At 35.5% G+C, this 19,908-nt stretch overlaps 1 protein-coding gene across 1 annotated transcript in view; it reads right to left on the reverse strand.

Moving 5' to 3' along the window:
- Pdk1 (Phosphoinositide-dependent kinase 1) overlaps positions 1 to 19,908 on the reverse strand; it is a 595,617-nt gene that overhangs the window by 271,955 nt on the left and 303,754 nt on the right. Inside the window, exon 8 of the mRNA XM_090377106.1 lies at positions 3,799 to 3,867. Within this exon, the coding sequence (XP_090233232.1) occupies positions 3,799 to 3,867 (69 nt within the window). The remainder of the gene's footprint in view (positions 1 to 3,798; positions 3,868 to 19,908) is intronic.

The raw sequence follows: 19,908 nt of genomic DNA on the forward strand, positions 1-19,908 counted from the left end.
CTAGTCTGTATGCTCTTGGAGAATTTAATGGTTTTCCAGGATTTTTAAGTAAAGCAAATTTACAAATATTGCAAAGGAGTCTTGAGAAATACATTTCTTATAGAGATCAACTAATATCATTGGAGAACTATCTTGTTATTGAGTAAAAAGTCTAAAAACAAACTCTCCCTCGATTGCATCAGATTCTGGGCATTTATTAGGATGAATTTTATAGACAGCCAATTTTATCTCTTCAAGACTAGTTCCAAGGAGTCTTCAGGTGATAATGGGAATTCAGTATCCTAATTTGTGCATGAATATTGGAATCAAAGGAAGAATTCTCAACTGGAAAAAGTGAGTCTAGAATGTAGTTAACCAGGGAACTAGCTGCCTGATAGTTACCCAGAGTAACTATTATGTAGAAACTTGTCTGATAGTTACCCAGAGTATTACCCCCACGTCTGAGTCCCGAAATACAGCACCTAGTATACGGGGGGTGATTACCCAGGTGCGAACCAATGTAAGCAGGGGTTGGTGTGGTGTCCGTAACACACACACACACACACAGAGGAATGCCACCTCCTCTGTGTCACCAAGCAATACTAGGTGGTAGAACTCTCTCTCTCAATAACTGGTGCAATACCACTAATTTGCTTATTGGAGGCTTGAAGTGGTGGAACCCATGTTTAGTCTCCAGAGCAAAACTCAGGCAACTGTTCCCCATCGCATCCATCATGCAGTATGAATGTCTATTGAAGTTATGATGAGCATCATGGTGAGATCGAAACTTCCTCGTATTTCAAAGGTACAGTTCCAAAATGGTGTTTGCAGGCTGGCTGCTACATAGTCCACCAGACTGAACCCATAACCTACTGGTAACTCTAAGAGGCTTCATGAACAGCCAGTGTACAATCTCACTGCCTCTATTCTGCCAGATAGTGACTGGAGGAAGTCTGAGTGATGTGTATGGGAGGGCGGCATTTTTGAGGCTACATTATGTCAAGGAACTGAGTATATTCTTGCCTTGTGAATGTGTACACCATATCTAGAAATTTCATTACTTCATATAACACATCCCACTGAATACATCATGAATAGTCAAACTAATAGAACAAACTTATCAGCAAAAAGATCTAAGCCCACAAAACCTTCCTTGATTATTTTATAAATTTACATGGTCTCAGTACCAATCTCAATAATGTCCAAACAATCCTACAATACAGCCAATGCTCTTGATCTTTTCCTTACAAATTACCCTTCCAAGTACATGGTCAAAGTGACTAGTCTTCTAAGCACCTCAGGTCAACTTGGTGATGGTCTCTCCTCCAATGGAGCCTTTCTCTCATAGCTATGAGAGAAAGCTATTTCTCTCCTAGCTATCCGTTTATGATGATGTAAATATTACATCAATATTTACTCAGATCATCTGAGTGAAATTATTTTTGTAGCGATGAAATCCTTTATTTCACACTCCATCTTAAAATCTTATCCTTGGTGTTCCAATAAATGTGCTAATGCTGTTCAAGATTAGAATGTTGCATATTGCGATCGTGTTTGGATGCAATTCACTTGCATCCAAATTCCCAGATTCATTTTCTACCTACACCAGATCTCGCAACAATTTAACAGCAGTTATTAATCAGTCGAAACTAGATTTTGAACAGGCTAAGAATAGAAAACTTGCATCGTATCCAAATAGTAGTTGAACATTCTGGTCTCTTGGCAAAGCCACTGGTCACAACTCTGCCCATCTCTACTCCTGCCTTCGTTGAAACCAGATGGTTCTGTTGATATCTCAGCTAAAGATATAGCCGACCCGCTTGCATCCTACCTTTCCCTTCTAACTCATGTATTGATAATCTTGGTAAACCACGTACTTCCATTCTCAGTGCAAAGCCAAAATTTTTCAGGAAATGCCTGGTACAAAAAAAAAGTACACTCCTTTCAATGCTTCCTGTGGTCTTCCATCAAAAGGACTTATGCATTTTGATGCCAAGAAAGCACCACCACCTGACCTCCTTTGTTCTCAAAATGTATGCTCCTGAACTTAGTCCTGTTCTTGGTTGCCTTTTTACTCGGAAATTTGCTTATAGTGAAGTTCCTGTCAGTTCTTATAAAGGGTGACAAATCCCTCCCATCTAATTATTGTCCCATTGAACTTACTTCTACTTTTTCTAAAGTAATGAAGAAATCCATTAACTTCCAACTCCTAAACTATCTAGAAACCTTTCATTTGATCAATGATTGTCAGTAGTGATTCATCCATAGTGTTAATCCACTGGCAATATTCTGGCTTATGTTACCTATCTGAGAACAAATTCAATGGAAACGTTCAGTGAAACTTAAGCAACTACTCTTGACATTTCAAAGGCTTTTGATCGTGTTTGGCATAAAGGTCTTCTAATTAAGCTTCCATCTTATGGTTTGCCAACTGTGTTTTATAATTGGATATCCAGGTTTCTCTCCTAACGCTCACTGCAAGTGACTGTAGATAGCTCTCTGTCTTCTAACTTCTTCACTAATGCTGGTGTTTCCCAAGGTTCTGTTCTTTCTTCCATTCTTTTCCTCACGTATATTAATGACTTTTTTCCATTGACTGAAAATCCTATCTATAGTTTTGCTGATGACGGCACATTGCATTCCACCTTCCAATTTAATAAACCTTGTCCCGCACAATTTGCTTCAACTTCTCGAATATCCACTACTAATTCCTTAAATGCTGATAATTCTCCAGTGGGGCAAAGATAAATTTGTTGATTTAAATCATTCTAAAAACTCAGTTTCTATCTCGCAAAAAGGATTCTGCTGCTCCTATGCATATTTTTGTTGGCACTCAGATGTCTAGACAAGATCATATAGCTATCTCTATTGGGAATTTATTTGACTTCTAATCTCTCTTGCCATAAGCATATCACAGATATTGCTCTGCATCTAAAAAACTGGGTTTTCTCTTTTTCTCTCGACATTACTTTTCTTCCAAATAGCTAATTCGCTCTGTACAAATAGCAAATCCATCCTACCATAGAATATTACATCCACATCTGGGACAGTCCCTAAAACCTCTCTCTCAAGTTTTTTGACTCCATTCAAAATAGGGCAGTCAGATTAATTAATGATCCATCTCTAACAAAGTCTCTTCACCCTTCCTCACAGTTTCTGCTGCATTCCTTTTCTATAGATACATCCTTAGGCACAGTTCTTCTGAACTGGCTTATATAATTCCCCCCTTCCATCTTCCAAACCAGTCCCAACACGTGCTGCAGCCACTCAGCATCCTTTTACTGTCTAGCTTCAAATTCATAGAATCAACTTTTCTCTTCTTTCTCATTTATTCATTCAATTTCCTTTTTTTTTTGTTTTGGAACAACCTTATTTCATACGTATTTCCTGAAAATTACAATCTACAGAAGTTCAAGTCAACAAATATCTTCTTTCATCTTCTGAACCTCCAACCCATGCACAGTACGAAGTACTATAGGTTTCAATACCTCTTGTGTTTCGGGGGTTTCATTAATATATATATATATATATATATATATTTTTTTTTTTTTTTTTTTTTTTTTGAGGCACAACAATGTCTTAGACTGGATTGCATTTTAGACAGAATTCTCTCAAATGGGTTCCACATTATAGTTACATAATCTTGTTTTTAACTCCAGTTTGGTGTGTTGAGGCTAAGATGTTATTCATGGTTTTGCTCTTCTCTTTGAAAATAAAGCTATAAAAATTTGTTAGTTTATGTTGAAATATTATCAGAAAAAAAAATTGGAGAAAGGCTTTGTAACCGCATTCTACACTAAGATAAAAGTAGGTACTTACGGTGCACGAAATGGGGGCAACCCTGAAACCATTTGATAAATTATGCATCCTAGTGCCCATAAGTCAGAACTAGAGGGGAGGAGAAAAATATGAAGTATCTCAGCTAAATAATTCTATTTATGCACAGTGCTGTAAAGAGTTATTTATATTACTAATTTAATAATCACTACACCTTACAGAGCATCAAGAAATAATTTGTCTCCAAAATTTGATGAAACTCAAATAACGAACATCTGCAATACCAAATACATTAACCCTTCTGTTTTTATTGATAACTCCGAGAAATCAATTTTAATTCATATTTAAATTTCAGAAGGCAGGGGATGAATTTTAAATAACACAGATTAGAGAATCAAAATTTTTGAAATTAACAAATTTGACATCAAAATTTTTGAATTTCAAAAATGCATTACTTTCAGTAACACTTTTCACCGTGCCATTTTCTTTGCTATATTAAACAGTGATAATAAACGCTGAAACTCAATGAGAGTAGGATTTCTTCCTGAGAATTCCTGGGAAAAAATCATAACTTTAAAATTCCCGATTCCCCGAAAAAGCAAAAACACTTCCCAAGAAATTGAGATTTTTTTTATTTTTGTTTTTGTAATATACAGACTGCTATGTAATTTATTTTAAAATACTTAACTTTTATTTAAATATAGTTGAAAATAACCATTTCATTTTCTTTATCTAATTTTATGATTTATATTCTCATCCAATCAGAAAAATACCGCACTTTTGCCACGAGAACGGCAATAATTCTTGGGGAAAATAATTAAGTATTCCCTAAGTTTGTCATTCCAGTCCCTTCTATGGAAGGATGGATATCGAAAATTGCCGAAGATATATTAAACTACTTAACCCCTTCCTGGAACATTCTTTTCCGGAAGATGTGCCGCAACAGATCAACTTTTTTAATTTTATAGATTAAAAGTATGCATCATGCAAATACTCAATGTATAGTTTTTTGTGTTATTTATTAATTTTTTCGTAGAAAATACGTGGGAGTAATTATTCCATTTGGGCTATCCAGAGTTATCTCGGGCATGCCAAAAAGTGTGCAAATTATACAGATTTTTTAAATAAATTAGCACTTGAGCTGAAAGAAAGGCACAGAAAAAGTCTTCATTACTCATTATATAAATAAATTTAAAAAATCAAGAACTAACTACATTCTGTCACATGGCCACCACAAGTGGACAGGCGAGGTACGCGTTGCTTAGGGGTGGCGAAATATTTTTTGATATTGTTTTTGTGAATTATTTTCGTGGGTTCAGTATTCTACATTTAGGATGGCAAATTATATTTTGCTTACTGGAGGCACAGGAACACATGCTACTGTTCTGACATTGCTGTACAATATAAGTAAAACAAAAGCCAGTCGTTTGCTGCCAGGCGTAAGAAAATCCTGAGAAGACTCAGGATCTACTTACCTGCCTAATGCAAAATTAGCCATATAAATACCAGAGAAAATACATTTCAGTTCTAACTTTGGAGGTATTATTTTATTCCGAGATATTTTGTGTAGTTCTAAATAACATTTAAAAATAAAAACAAGATATCTCGGGATAATCCATGAAGGGATTAAAATCTGTGCAACTCGCAGTTGAAGCATTAACTAAAAATAAAGCAATTTGACTAACAAGTGAAGGAATTTTTAGATTACTCTTTTGTAATTTTGAACAACAAAATTCTACTTTAAGTAATAAGCTTTTAATTAAACTTAAATAGCAGCTTTTTAAAAGTAGAGATAGTCTTAGTGTCCCTTATTAGACATTTAAGCAATCCAAATAAATTAAACGAGGTTGACGTTGAATTTTTTTGCTATGGCAAATAAAAATGAAATTATGTGTTGTTGGTGTTGTTTGGTTTTTAGGAGCATTAGCAACTAAGGCCATATTGCTCCGGGGATATGCGGTGGTCTTTCCCTGACTTTTTCCGCATCCTTCGTATTTGGTGGTCACGGACTTGAACCGCGGTCTAATCAAGAAGCGTGTGCTACGCACTGCTGCTCCTGCCCACCTGGCTATGGAGACACCTGAAATTGTGTGATCTGTGAAATTGATAATGGAACGAATTCTCACAGAAAAGTGTACTTCAACAGATGAGTCTGAAACAGAAGATAATACAAAGAAATAAATGGAAAATTTGGAACCCAGAGAATTAGAATCGGATCTAAAAGCAGAGTTAGCGAGAAATATATCCATTTCAATGGCAAAGCCAATTCAATCAAATAAGGTATTTTCATCATTAAGAAGTGAGATGAATTTATATGAAGCAACACGTACACTGACACCAAATCTAAAACTTTTATTAGATGTGCTGCTAACAATTATATCTACTTCAGGTTCCTTTGTTACTAAGCAAAGATCCAGGCTTTCCAACCAAGCAATTAATGCACCGTGTTTTTTAAAATTTCATTTTAACAATAATTGTAAACATTAAATACTAATATTAGTTTTCCATATTATTTGCTTTGTTTCAGTATTAGTGTTTACTTAGGTTTCTTTTATGCTAATCTCAGACTTAAGGTTTTTTGAATAAATGTATAGAACAATGTTGCCTATCAGTACGCTGTACCAATATAATAAAGTTTTCTGTTTACATTCATCAACTAAAACTATGAGTCGTATTTTTAATTTATAATTCTTATGAAATTTTAGTTTTTTACTTAAATACCACAATGTACTCATTATTATAGTGTTTTATGACTTGAATATGGACAAAAATTCTTAACAAAGAGATAGCAAATATTTAATCAATAAAATAAAATTTTCAGGAATTCTTGTGAACAGCAATTTCTCGTTCCCAGTTCCCGAAGATTAAAAACTGTCAGAAATTTAGAAACCCTACATGGGAAGTTGATTGAAAATCAGCCGAAATTTGATTTTATAAAAATTGTAAAGAATATAGATGAGTATTTAAGAATACTGGTTGTCACTGTCTACTCTCAATCTATATACTATTTTCTTTATACTAATTTTAAGTTATTAGAGGCCTATTTCAACACCCAGAGTCAATTCCATAGCTGCCAACCATTGGCTTTTGGAAAACAATAGATTCAGTAACTTTTATTGGAAAAAAGATGATTTTTTTAAATTCAGACTATGATTTCAAAATTAAATTCCACTGAAAATGCATACATTTTAGGTTAAGGCACAGCAATAGAATTGTTTACCAGTATAGGCTGCTTGAAAATATTAATACATCCAGAATTTCTTTGTTTGTGGATTTTTGTCCTAGACTGCTTTAGACAAGACCAACTAATTACAGCCACTCCCCGACTAATGTAAGGGTTGTGTTCTGTTCTGCGGAACTCTATGTAGGTCGGAATTTCCCCCATGCCCACTGCAGCACTTGCAACTGTGCTCGCTGAATTGATTGAATTAAAAAAGGAATGTTCGGCGAACATGTGAATAGAATTATTTATTGTATTCATTCAATTTTTTTATCTTGTGCGCAGGAGAAATTACAAAAGAGTGCAATTTAAAAAATTTTTAAATTATAAAATTACAAAAAAAGAGACGAGACAAGCATAATGTCAGTAAGTTTTAACTCTCGAGCATCATCGCCAGAATCGAAGTCTTCAGCTGATAAGTACGCCGCTGCGGAGGTTGAGCGCTGTGGAGATTTAGAAGGGGTTGGCTGCTCAACCTTATTGACAGAACATATTAATGGATGACTGGACGGTGGCTTTTTTTCTTTTCATCGTAGATTTCTTGGTAGCAAGCAAGCATATCATTCACCTCTCTGTTAACGTTTAAGAATCGTTTGCTGTCAGGATCCATCTTCTCAAATCTTGCCATTGTCATCTCTCTGGTGATGAAGCTTCTTGGCTCCTCATTTGGTTCATCTTGAGCTTTGCCAGCATTTTCTTCTTTCACTATCAATGCCTGCAAGTCAATAAGTTCTTCGTTTGATAATTCCTTCTCTTCTTCCTCTATTAACTCCTCCACATCTTTGGCATCAACCTTCAATCTGTAACCTCTTCATATGATTCCTCTTTTTCAAATCTTTCGAAGCCTTTTAAGTGCTATGGACATATTTTCTTCAGTGCGGCATTTAAACAACTTTTAGTAATTTCCGCCCAGGCTTTATTAATGTTTAAGATGGCGTGGTATATATTGTAAAATTTCCAAAAGTCTCTTAACGTAAAATTTTTCTCACCGTCTACTGCAGACAATGCCTGAGCAAAAGTTGTGCGTAAATTATAGTATGCTTTTAAATTTGAATTAACACCCTGATCCATAGGTTGGATAAGAGAAGTTGTGTTTGGCGGTAGAAATATGACTCTTCACAATCGAATTGAAATTATCTAGATGTGTAGGATGTCCAGGAACATTATCTATCTAATAGAAGCAAAATCTTGAAAGGAACATCACTGTTTTTACAATATTTTTCAACCTCAGAGATTAAGCAGCCTTCAAATCAATCCTCAAAGAGAGATATTGTTATCCAAGCTCTCTGGTTCGATCAGAAATGCATGGGTAGGGTGACTTTATTGATCCCCTTAAATGCACAAGGATTTCCAGAATGGTACACAAGCAGTGGTTTTAATCTGTAATCTCCCGCTGCATTAGCCCCAAGCAAGAGCATGGCCCTATCTTTTGAAGCCTTGAAACCTGGTATTGTCTTTTCCTCTTTGGCAATGTATGTTCGATCCGGCATTTTTTTTTTTTTTTACAATATAGAGCAGTCTTGTCAATATTACAAATTTGCTGCATTGAATAGCCGTCTTCATCAATAATTTTTCCAACACATCACAAAATTTCTCTGCAGCTGCAGAATCTGCACTGACAACTTCACCGCTTACTTTAATGTTGTGGAAACCAGTGCGTTTCTTGAACCTATTAACCCACCCGTTGTTTGCCACAAACTTGGCTTTGGGTTCGCCGTACTTATCCTTAATATCTTCATAAATACTTCTTGCTTTTGCTTGAATGCCCATTGGATTCAGGGGCACTTACTTGCTTCTGAATCTGATTTTCCATCCATATTATTAATAGCTTTTCCATCCTCAATATAGAACCTGAACACTGTTTTGTGATCACTGTTGATCTTAAATACTTTGATCCTTTAACATGTTCTTTTATACATGCACTGTCTTTAAAATAGTATTCACTATTGAAGCAGTGAGACCTAATTCCATGCAAATAGATGGCAAACTTTGTACTGCTTCGTACTTCTTAATCATTTTCATCTTCATTTCTAAATCAATTTTGTTTCATTTCCTAGCACTGCCAGCACTTTCACTTTCCACTGGTCTCTTTCCCTTCACCATTGTAATAAGTAAGGAATGAAAAAAGATTTCAGTGAAGGGGAACACATTTCACCATAATACCGTAACGTAAAAACCCACAGAATTTTAGTTATCGGTATTATTGCAAATGTAATAAGACTGAGTTTTAAGAGATTGCACTAACAGAAAACCCAATAAACACAGGAAAGTGCAAATTGTTTTTATTGTTTTTGATCTCCAGAAATGTGTTTTAGAAAAATATCACAAATGCATTCAAAATTGATTCTTATAGCGGGAACATATGATAACGATGAAAGTGTTGTGCAATTTCCATAATAAATATGACCTTTTAGAGAGAGAGAGAGAGAGAGAGATAAATAGCTTAGTAATATAGCGAAATTTTCAACTTCCAAGGACTTGGTACGAATTACGGAAAAAAAAAAAAAAAACCTTATATATTATTGGGTTCACATTCCAATATTTTTTTTCGCAATACCTCCACTTATTCCTACAGATGCAAAATACATGTACATATATTTTTTTCAATTTGCACTGGCTGGCAAAAGCTTATGTAAATTCAAATTTGCGTAAGTCAAGTATTACGTAAGTCAGGGAGTTAATGTATATCATTGTTTCAAATAAGAAGCTGTTGCAGACTTTGTGCTTTCAGAAATGTTGAGTCAAAGTTCCATTTATAATAATTGCGCTATCTTGACTTCATTGTTCTTTTAAAGTTTCATCAGAAGATCTGAAATGAGTTTTCCCCCCCACCCCCCTTCTCACCTAGCTGAATATCCTTTTACACTCAGCACAGCTAGGAAGAATTGTTAATATGTCAAGCATAACTTGAAATAATTTGCTTTATTTCAATCCTTTTGCAGTTCTGTTTTTGTCTACTAAGGACCACTGTACATGAATTCTTTCTTTCCTAAATGTTCTTCAATGATAATGAAAGGTACTGTCCACAAAAAAATTCAAATTTGAAAATGATGCACTGCTAATTACTTAAATTTGTGTCTACCTCAACATTTATAAGATTATTTTTAATTGGGAACTTTTGAACCATTTAGTTACATGCAGCAGTGAAGTACTTATTTACAGAACAAAAGAGGAGAATCATGGTACAATATACAAATATTAACAATATTCTTATATACATCATCAATTAATTCAAGCAGCACATGACGAACCAACAATACCATGCAATGGTTAGACCGGGGTTTGAGCCCGTCACCACCAAATACGGAGGATGCGGAAAGGTCAGGGAATGACCACCGCATATCCCGCGGCAATATGGCCTTAGTTGCTAATGCTCCGAATAACAAAACAAACAAAAAAAAAAAAAAAAAAAAAACAGCATTTTGCTTGTACCCCCCCCCCCCCACATTGGAATTCCAAACAGCCGTTGTTTGGCAATCTAGTGAATTGACACAAAAACAACAATATTTAATCAGCCAATATTTAACCCTCCCCTTCCCCAGCCATGGGATACCTGGAATTATGGTAGTTTTGTCACTGGTATGGAATTCTTTTGTCGTTAATTATGTTACAATGTTTTCACAGTACAGTATGATGAACACATGATACTTTTTCTTTAAACCTTATTTGTACCAACATAATTTCAGAAAAATCCCCATAGAGGCTTCTTTGCCATGATGTTTCTCAAAATCTGTGTTCAATGAATAATATTAGAGTGATTCTTTATGGTATTGCATAAAGCTATCATGATTTAGTCAGCATTAGAGAAGTTCACCATTATTAGAAGGCAATGCAATTGAAGTATAAATACAATAACAAACAATGCAAATTTAATGGAACCTTTGAAATACTATTTGAAAGTATTATTCAAGTACTATTTCCCCTGCCATTAGAAAACAGAGCTTCATTCGCTTCCTCACCCCCAGGAAGTTCTCAACTTCAATCAGTTTAGGGTTATCATGTTCCAGAAGTTCTTAATTTGAAGTTAAGTTCTTCAAATGAATTAGAAATACAGTAACAAATTTTATATCAAATTTAAACCAGTGGCATATGCAGGATGCTGTCATGGAAGGGGCTTATTAAAAAAAAAAAAAAAAAACCAACCCTAAAAAGTGACCATGAAAAGAAAACTAACAAAATATTGATCAATATATAATTATTTTATAAAAATCAATAGATACAAATATTACAGTTAAATGACTATGACTTTACAAGTTCATTTTTGGTTACTACATTACATATAAAATTATAAATGACAAGAAATGATTGCAGAACACCAGACAAAAATTAATGTCTAATAAAAAAATCACTAACATCTTAGCCATAAATAATATTAATACATATATTATATATTTATTTTCTCATTTAGAAATGTAACTCAAGTCATCTTCGTTTTTTAGCCAGTTCATTAAGTACTACTTCTCTCATAATTATAATATCACGATGAATATTTAGTGATGCCAACCCATTCAATCAATCTTCACTATTATAACATACAGTGTGCATGCACACACAAATCCACTCTGATACACCTCACTGCCCAATTCCATTCACACGCTTAGTAGTACAGTCAAGTAAAAAATTATAAGTATCTTTTTCATAATAAAGTTCATTTTAAATGTAGGGTTTAATATTTTTGTTAAGAATAATGATACTATTACTGTTTAAAACATATGCAATTGTCTGATGGGGGCTCTGGCTCCCACTGAAACCATACCTGCACACTCCACTGAACTAAGCCAACTCTCAGTGAATGTGGAGTGCATTCCGGGTCATTTGAAAATAAAGCTTCATTCCTTTCCTTCATTCCCATGATAGAGGGTTCAGTTATGGCAATTGTGTTATAGAAATCTTGAGTCAGTTATTTGGAAGGCATTTTTCCTTAGGCACAAAGTGATAAAACAAATTATAACCCCATGGCAGCATCTTCGCAATGGTGATTATAATCCCATTTTCCTACACTGTATGGAAAAGACAATTATGCAAGGAGCCTATATTACATAATAGGCTTTAGTTAGTCATGGGTAAGGTTTCATTGTTTTTATCTCCTGCAAATTCAGGTATTTTTGTTCAGCAAACTGAAGAACATATGGAATTACAGACATAATACAGAGACACCTTATAGCCTTAATTACTTTGCCAACTAACACACACACACATACACACACTACCCACAGTAGCTGACCAAAAACCTCTTAACCCATGATGCATTGAAAATATTATAAAGAAAGTCACAGTAGAACTATACTATAAACTGCATTGAAAAATAGTTGACGGCAATCTAATAAACTGTTCAGCATGACGGTTTTAAATACACTTCAGCTGTAAAGCCCTACAAGAGACATGGGGAAAGTTTATTAGAAAATCATGGAATGGTCATTAAACACCCATAATTAGCAACCATTTTCAGTCTAATGGTTCTTAATCAGGATGACTTTTCCATATCTGCAAGTTGAAGCCAGAGTTGGTAGGCATCAAATGACATATTACAGATATCATAGAAAACAAAGATGAATAGGCTTAATCAATCAATTTTTATTTATTTTAAATAAAAAACAAATAGAGAAATAAATTAATATAGTATAACATCATAGGATTTACAATAACTAAAATTATGGGCAGGTGTGAACTGTCGATATCACATATTAGAAATCAATAATTAATAAATAAATGAGTGGATAGTGGCATTTATTTATTTATTTATGAAAACTCCAAAAACGAAGAAAAACTATCAGAAGGTTGGGAAGACTGAGGATATCTGCATTAGGGTTGAATTTCTATACATTATTATTTTCAGAAAATAAATGTGAAAGAAGGTTGTTCCAGAAGGCTGAAGTTGAAGGAATAAATGAGGGAAAATAATGGTTCGGTGAGTTTTAAGTTGGACAGCAAATGGAATGTTGTCTGGTTTGAAAAAGATAGGGGGGAGAGGGGAATTAAGAAGCCACTTCAAAAGAATAGAGCCCATGGAAGTACCTACAGAAAATGAATGCAGAAGGAAACAGAACATTTAAGAGACAGGGAGTGTGCAGACATAAGAAACAAGTCATTAATTAACCTGACTGCTCTCTTTTAAATGGAGTCTAGAAGCCACAGTGAGGGTTTTGGAGACGCCTTCTCAGATGTGGGAACAATATTCCATGGTAAGGCAGAGTTTGGATTTGTACAGAGTAGTTGTTTAGAAGAAATGTCTCACAGAGAGCAAGGAGAAAACCCAGTTTTTTAGATGCAGATAAAGCAATATTTGTGACCAGCATATGCTAAGAAAGATTAGATTAGACCAATGAGCTTATTTAGAAATCTGAGTGTCAAAAAGAGGTCTACAGCGTAGGAGCTTTATACACTTTTTGAGAGCCTAAGACATGACTGAGTTTTAGAAGTATTCAAATTAACTAAGTTATCTTTGACCCATTGGAGAATTATCTGAAGATCAGCATTTAAAGAATTGGCGGTGGACATTTGAAAAATTAAAGCTGTTTGTGCATCGCAAGGTTTCTCAAACTGGAAATTGAAATGTGCTATCATCAGCAAAACTATGGATACGATTTCCAGTCATGGAATAAAGTCATTAACATACAGGAGGAAAAGAGTAGGAGAAAGAACTGAACCGAGGGGAACATCACCATTAGTGGATAAGTTATGAGACAGAGAGCCATCAGAAAGAAAACTAGATACTAAATTACAAAAAACAGTCAGAAATCTGGAAGATGAAAGCTTTTTAAGAATACCTTTAAGCCAAACACAGTTAAGATGCCTTAGAAATGTCAATAGCAACTACATGAGTTTCACCAAAACTTTTCCACTGAATTTGTTCACAGATGGAATGCATATAATGAAAGATATTGCCAGTGGATCAACATTGAGAGAATCCATATTGGTGATCAATGATAAGATGGAAAGTTTTTAGATTGTTTAGCCATTGGCAGTTAAATGATTTCTCCATTACTTTGGAAAGAGTAGAGGTAAGGGACAATAATTGGAAGGGATCTTTTACCCATTTTAGGAACTGGCTGGATATGTGCAAATTTCCAAGCAGTAGGAAAAACACCACTAAAATAAGAAAATTTAAAAAATGACACAAGGAGGCAATTAACTATCAGGTATTAATAGAGGTGTGAATATAGATAGGAAAAAGCTGTAGCCAATAGCTTTGACAAGGCGACAGACTGCTCAACTACTGTTTGGACAAGAAGCAAGTTTTCTATTCTTAGCCTGCTCAAAATCTAGTTTGGACTGATTAATAACTAGTTTACAATTGTTGCAAAATTTAGTGTAGGCAGGAAATGAACCTGGAGATTTGTATGAAAGCCAACTGCAATATACAACATTCTTATCTTGAACGGCCATAGCACACTGATTGGAAAACCAAGGTTTAGAAACCAAGGTGCGAATGACCTTCAGATATGGAGGTCAGCTGTGAATAACCAATAAACAGCCGCAGACCAAACCTGGGCTTAGATGGCTCTGGCCGTCAGTACCCAGCAGGGCCCCTGCCTACGGTTGCAGGCTCCCATGCTCAAGATAACGAGCGATGGCCAATGGCGAAATCCACAGTTAATAAACTGAGGAAGAAGGCAGATGAGCTATGACCTCAGAAGACAACAGTTGTTTCAAGCGGAGGAACTTCTGGGAAAAGAGATGGTGTTTTCGGTAAACACACCTGGCAGAAGGCAATGGCAAACCACTGCTGTAAAATGCCAAGAATGTCATGGTCAATTTAAGAAAGGTAGATAACAGTGTGAAGGGGATCTCAGTGTCGCCAGATGCAGATGCCTTGCTCGGTACGGATAACCATGGACTACAGGTGGTGGTGGATCATCAACAAGAAACTGTAAGCAGAACTAGAAAAACTGAATGCTCCAACAGCAGAGATTAGTGAGGCGGAACTAGAAAAGTTTTATGAGCAGCTGGAAACAGCAAGGAAGCAATGCAAATCTCAGGAAATCATAATCATAATGGGAGACTTAAATGCAAAAGTAGGAAATGAGCCAGATGGAGACGTGATAGGAAGATATGGATTGGGAAATCAAAATGAAAGAGGCGAAATCTGGGCACAGTGGTGCAAGATAAATAAAAAAGTGATTACCAACACCTGGTTTAAAGAACATCCAAGGCACACTTGGACATGGAAAACTCCAGGAGACAATGTAAAAAATCAAATAGACTATATCACTATAAATAAACGCTTTAGGAATGCCATCCTTCAGGCAAAGACATACCCAGGAGCGATTTTGTTTGTTTGTTTGTTATTTGGTTTTTAGGAGCATAAACAACTAAGGCCATGTTGCTCCAGGGATATGTGATGGTCATTCTCTGACCTTTCCGTATCCTCCATATTTGGTGGGCACGGGCTTGAACCCCGGTCTAATCAAGAAGCATGTGCTATGCACTGCTGCTCATGCCCACCTGGCTATGGAGGTGCCCCCAGGAGTGGATTGCAGAAGCGACCATGTACCAGTAGTAACAAAACTCCTGGTCAAGCTGAAAAAACTGAAACAAAGCACAAGAACAGAATGTTTTCAATTTGATCTATTGCAGAAAGATGATGGCATCAGGAATGCATATGCTGAGGCGATCAGAGGCAGGTATGAGATACTTGCAAATGAAGGAAACAGCAAATGCCATGCACTGAAGGAAACCTTGACCAACACAGCATGTGAGATCATTCCAAAGAAAGAAAGGAAAAGTAAAAATCAATGGATGACAAGCAAAATCCTGAGCTTGATGAGGCAAAGGCAAAAGATTTTTCCAAGATGCCGTGAAGAATATCGGAAGAGGGACAAGGAAATTAAGAGGGAAGGCAAAGAGGCAAAAGAAACATGGTTAAATGAGCAGTGCCAAGAGATTGAAAAATATGAACGTTCAGAGGCAGCTACAATGTACAGGAAGATCAAGGAGTTGGTGGGGTGTAAGATCTGTCCAGCGTCGGGCTGTATAAAACCAAAGGACAGAACAGTAATCATGGAAAAAAGCAAAGTTATGGACAGAATACATCGAAGAACTCTTTCAGGACGAACATGGGGAAAAACCAACAAGCCATAGGACCCTGAAAGGTCCAGTAATACTGAAATCGGAAGTCAGGGCAGCTGTATCCTGATTGAAAAGTAATAAGGCAGCTGGAGTGGTCATTCCCTGTATATAGTACTCAAGGTATGGTCTGACCATGGCCTTATACAAGGGGATAATCACCTCCTTATCCCTGCTAGAAAAATTCCTGTATATCATTGACAAGACACCATGAGCTACTCTGCAGACCGTCTGCAATGCTCAAAAAGCTTCATATCTGCCTGCACAATTACCACAAGGTCCTTTTCATTCTCTACCACTGTCAGTGTGGTACCAGAGAGTTGATACGTTACTCTGGGATTACTGCTTCCCATATGTAGTGCTATACATTTGTCAATGTTAAACTTCATTTGCCATCTCTCAGCCCATCTGCTCAACTTTTCTAGATCCTGTTGCAGCAGTGTACTGTCATTAGTGTTATTAACAACCCTTCCAACCTTCGTATCTTCTGCAAACTTGGACATTAAGCCTGATATACCATCATCAATATCACTTATAAATACAGAAAACAACAATGGACCCAACACTGTACCCTAAGGGACTCCACTAATAATATAAGTCCACGAAGAGAAGTGTCCACTGATTACCATTTTCTGTCTTCTCCCCCTCAACCATCCCTTTATCCATAGCAGCAATTTGCCTCCAATTCCACATTGGTCCAATTAGTGCAGCAGTCTTCCATGTGCAACCGTATCAAAAGCCTTTCTAAGATCCAAATATATGATATCAAAGTTATTTCCTGCATCCAGTTCCTTTGTGATCACATCATGGTATCTAATCAAATTGGTCAGGCAAGACTTTCCCTTAAAAAACCATGCTGTGTCCGAGCTATAACTGAAGTCTTGTCTAGATGAAGTCTTGTCTATAACTGAAGTCTTGTCAAGGGTATTACTCCCTCTAGTTGCCTCCCGAACATGCTGCTGTAGAAAACAATCATCCAATAAATCCACAAAAGCCTTGCTAGTGTGTGAGTGATCAACCCACAAATTACAGTCAATATCCGTGAAATTAAAATCCCCCATTATAAGACACAAATTTACTGGCCCACTCTATTTCTCTGCACAATTTCTCATTATACTCATCAGATTCATTAGGCCTATAACACACACCTACTAACTAATGACTCGTACAATTGGTTATTGAATCAGTTTTTCATATCACTTGCAGAATGCTCCATATCTTTTAAATTTTGAGGGTATTCATCAAATATTTAAATATTATTTCATGAAAAAACAAAAAATCAAGAGCAAAAACACACACTAATTATGAGTTTGTACTGGCAGACACATGCATTTAAATGGACATCTCACTCCTACTAACAAAGGACCACACACACATTGCCTGGAAATCACGAAACAGTATTTATAATGCCCTGTCAAAGTAATAAATGAACACATTATTATCACTCTGCCCAATATCTCCAGCACTTATATATAGTGCCTGGGCAGTATGAATAATGCCCAATTAATCACTTCGTCCATAACATTACATTGCATTTTTTTTACAGTGTACCATTCTGAAGATTACTGTACTAAAAACATATACTATCTTCATTACTTACAATGGAATTCTGCATTAAATTTATGCTTTATTAAAGCAAAAATTTAATTCAGTGGTTTAAGACACAGTCTGGTTCTCCACACCCATAAGGCTGTAATGGGGTGTTACCTAACCACTCACTTTTATTCATATATTAGAAAGTTTTTAAGTATCTCAATGCCATCAATTATTTACCAATCAGGTGATGACACCCTCATTAGTACTACTAACATCACTTCCTGCTCATCAGCTGACAGATTTCAACTGGAAAGCTTTTAAATAATCAAATATTTACAGGCTGGTGGGAAATAGAATTTGCAAATATACAGATGCTTGTAAAACAAAAATATTTGCATATTTATTAATAGAAACTGTATATATTTTTGGCAGAAGTGCAATAACCTCAGCAGAATGGGTAAGCAGCAACCACTACATCTGCTTATTAACTTCTGTCAAGGTTTGCCAAGTTTTTATTCTGCACAAGAAAATCATCTAGATAAACTGTATAGCAATATAACTGCATAATGAAACTTGGAGTAATAAGTGCTTATATAAGTATCTTGGTTTCCACAATAAATGATTAAAGATTGAATTATAGGAACCTCCCCCCCCCCCCTCCTCCAACTGGATGTTTGCAAATATGCAGTTGGGGAGGTATTTTTATATTTTGGGAATATTTGAGATTTGGATACACAGTTTTAATATTTGTATACCTGAATTTTACAATCTTTTTTTTTTTTTTTTTTTAATTTCCTGTATAAAAAAAAAAAAAAAAAACAACTAAATATTATTTCTCCTTCCTCCAGTACATCACAAAGACAGGTACATGTATTTTAAGAGTGCCTAAAAATGGATAACAGTCAGTTCTGCTATAACACAAATTTTCACAACACAAATTTGCTTCAACGTGATTGATATATTAAGGAACAATGCGACTATAATGTGATTTTCATGTTGGCTCATGTGCGATTTCGTCTGCGAGTAATACTAGGTGAACGTAAAACCCAGCACCAAGCTGAACATAGCGACATCCATGAAGCAATACATACAAGTTTATGAGGCTTAAAAAATGTCAAACGTCAAATGTGAGAGAGCTATATTTCCCATTTACTCTAACTGTATTGGTCAGAGACACTGTTTTCATTCTCTGTATTCACAAGGTTTTTTGTTCAAACAGAAATTTCATGAGACGGGATAGCATGAGTGGAGGAGCACATTTCTGGAGGTCACCACCATAAAACAATAAAAACAATTTGCAGTTTCCAGTTTATGGGGCTTTTTTGTTAGTGCAGTCTAATTATAAATGGGTAGTAAACTTGATCTTACTACATTTGCAATAATAACGATAGCTGGAATTCTGTGGCTTTTCACTCTATGGCGAGATGTGTTTCCCCTTCCTCTTCAATCATATGAAAAACATAAATTTTTAGAATCTTCTCTTTTGTGCATGCCGTGTTCATTGTTATTGATTGCTTATCTTTTTTACTGTTTTAAATTTTACAATCCAAAAAAAAAAAAAAAGGTCTGTGAACAGAAATATAAATTAGTATGTATATATTACGGTAATAATTAAGCTATGTGCATATGCATACATAGTCTCTGACCAATACAACTAAATGGGAAATAGCTCTCACACATTTTAAGTTTAACATGTTTACATGTGAGCTCAATGTATGAGGTGATAATAGTGTGTTTCCGCCTTAAAGGCAGAAACACACTACATTCTTACCTTACACATACATGAACCTTGTGTATCTCTTACCTCAGTTCATCCGCATGCATTATCCTACAAGTGTGTGTCTTGGACTGTTCTCCTGCATTTGTTAACTTTTCTTTATAAAAAGTATATTCATACAGCATCCCAGACATGGGGTAAGCATCCTGTTCCAAGAAGCCAAGCAGTGAGTGCAAAAGGAAAGCATTACATATTGAAGAAAAACTTTAAATAATAAATCGTTTTGAAAGAAATCAGAGAACATGTGATATCACTAGAGCAACAGGCTTAAGTGAATCGACATTGTGCACCATCACAGAAAATTCTGTAAAAATAAAAGCTACATGCATAACTAGAACAACTTCAAGTGCCACAAAGTCAATTAGAACAAGACCTAAAGAAATAGAAGAAATGGAAAGGCTGCTAAGCATATGGATCGAAGATCAAACAAAAAAAAAAAAAAAAAAAAAAATCGGGAGCAAGGGTTCTTAGAGTGAAAGAGAAAGCACTAACTATATATGAAGTTAGTGCTTTTTTAAACCTTAAAAAGAAATCACCAAATCCTGCAGAAGTG

Source organism: Mastigoproctus giganteus, chromosome 7 (genome assembly GCF_048544385.1).
Source record: "Mastigoproctus giganteus isolate SK-2022 chromosome 7, ASM4854438v1, whole genome shotgun sequence".
NCBI lineage: Eukaryota > Metazoa > Arthropoda > Arachnida > Uropygi > Thelyphonidae > Mastigoproctus > Mastigoproctus giganteus.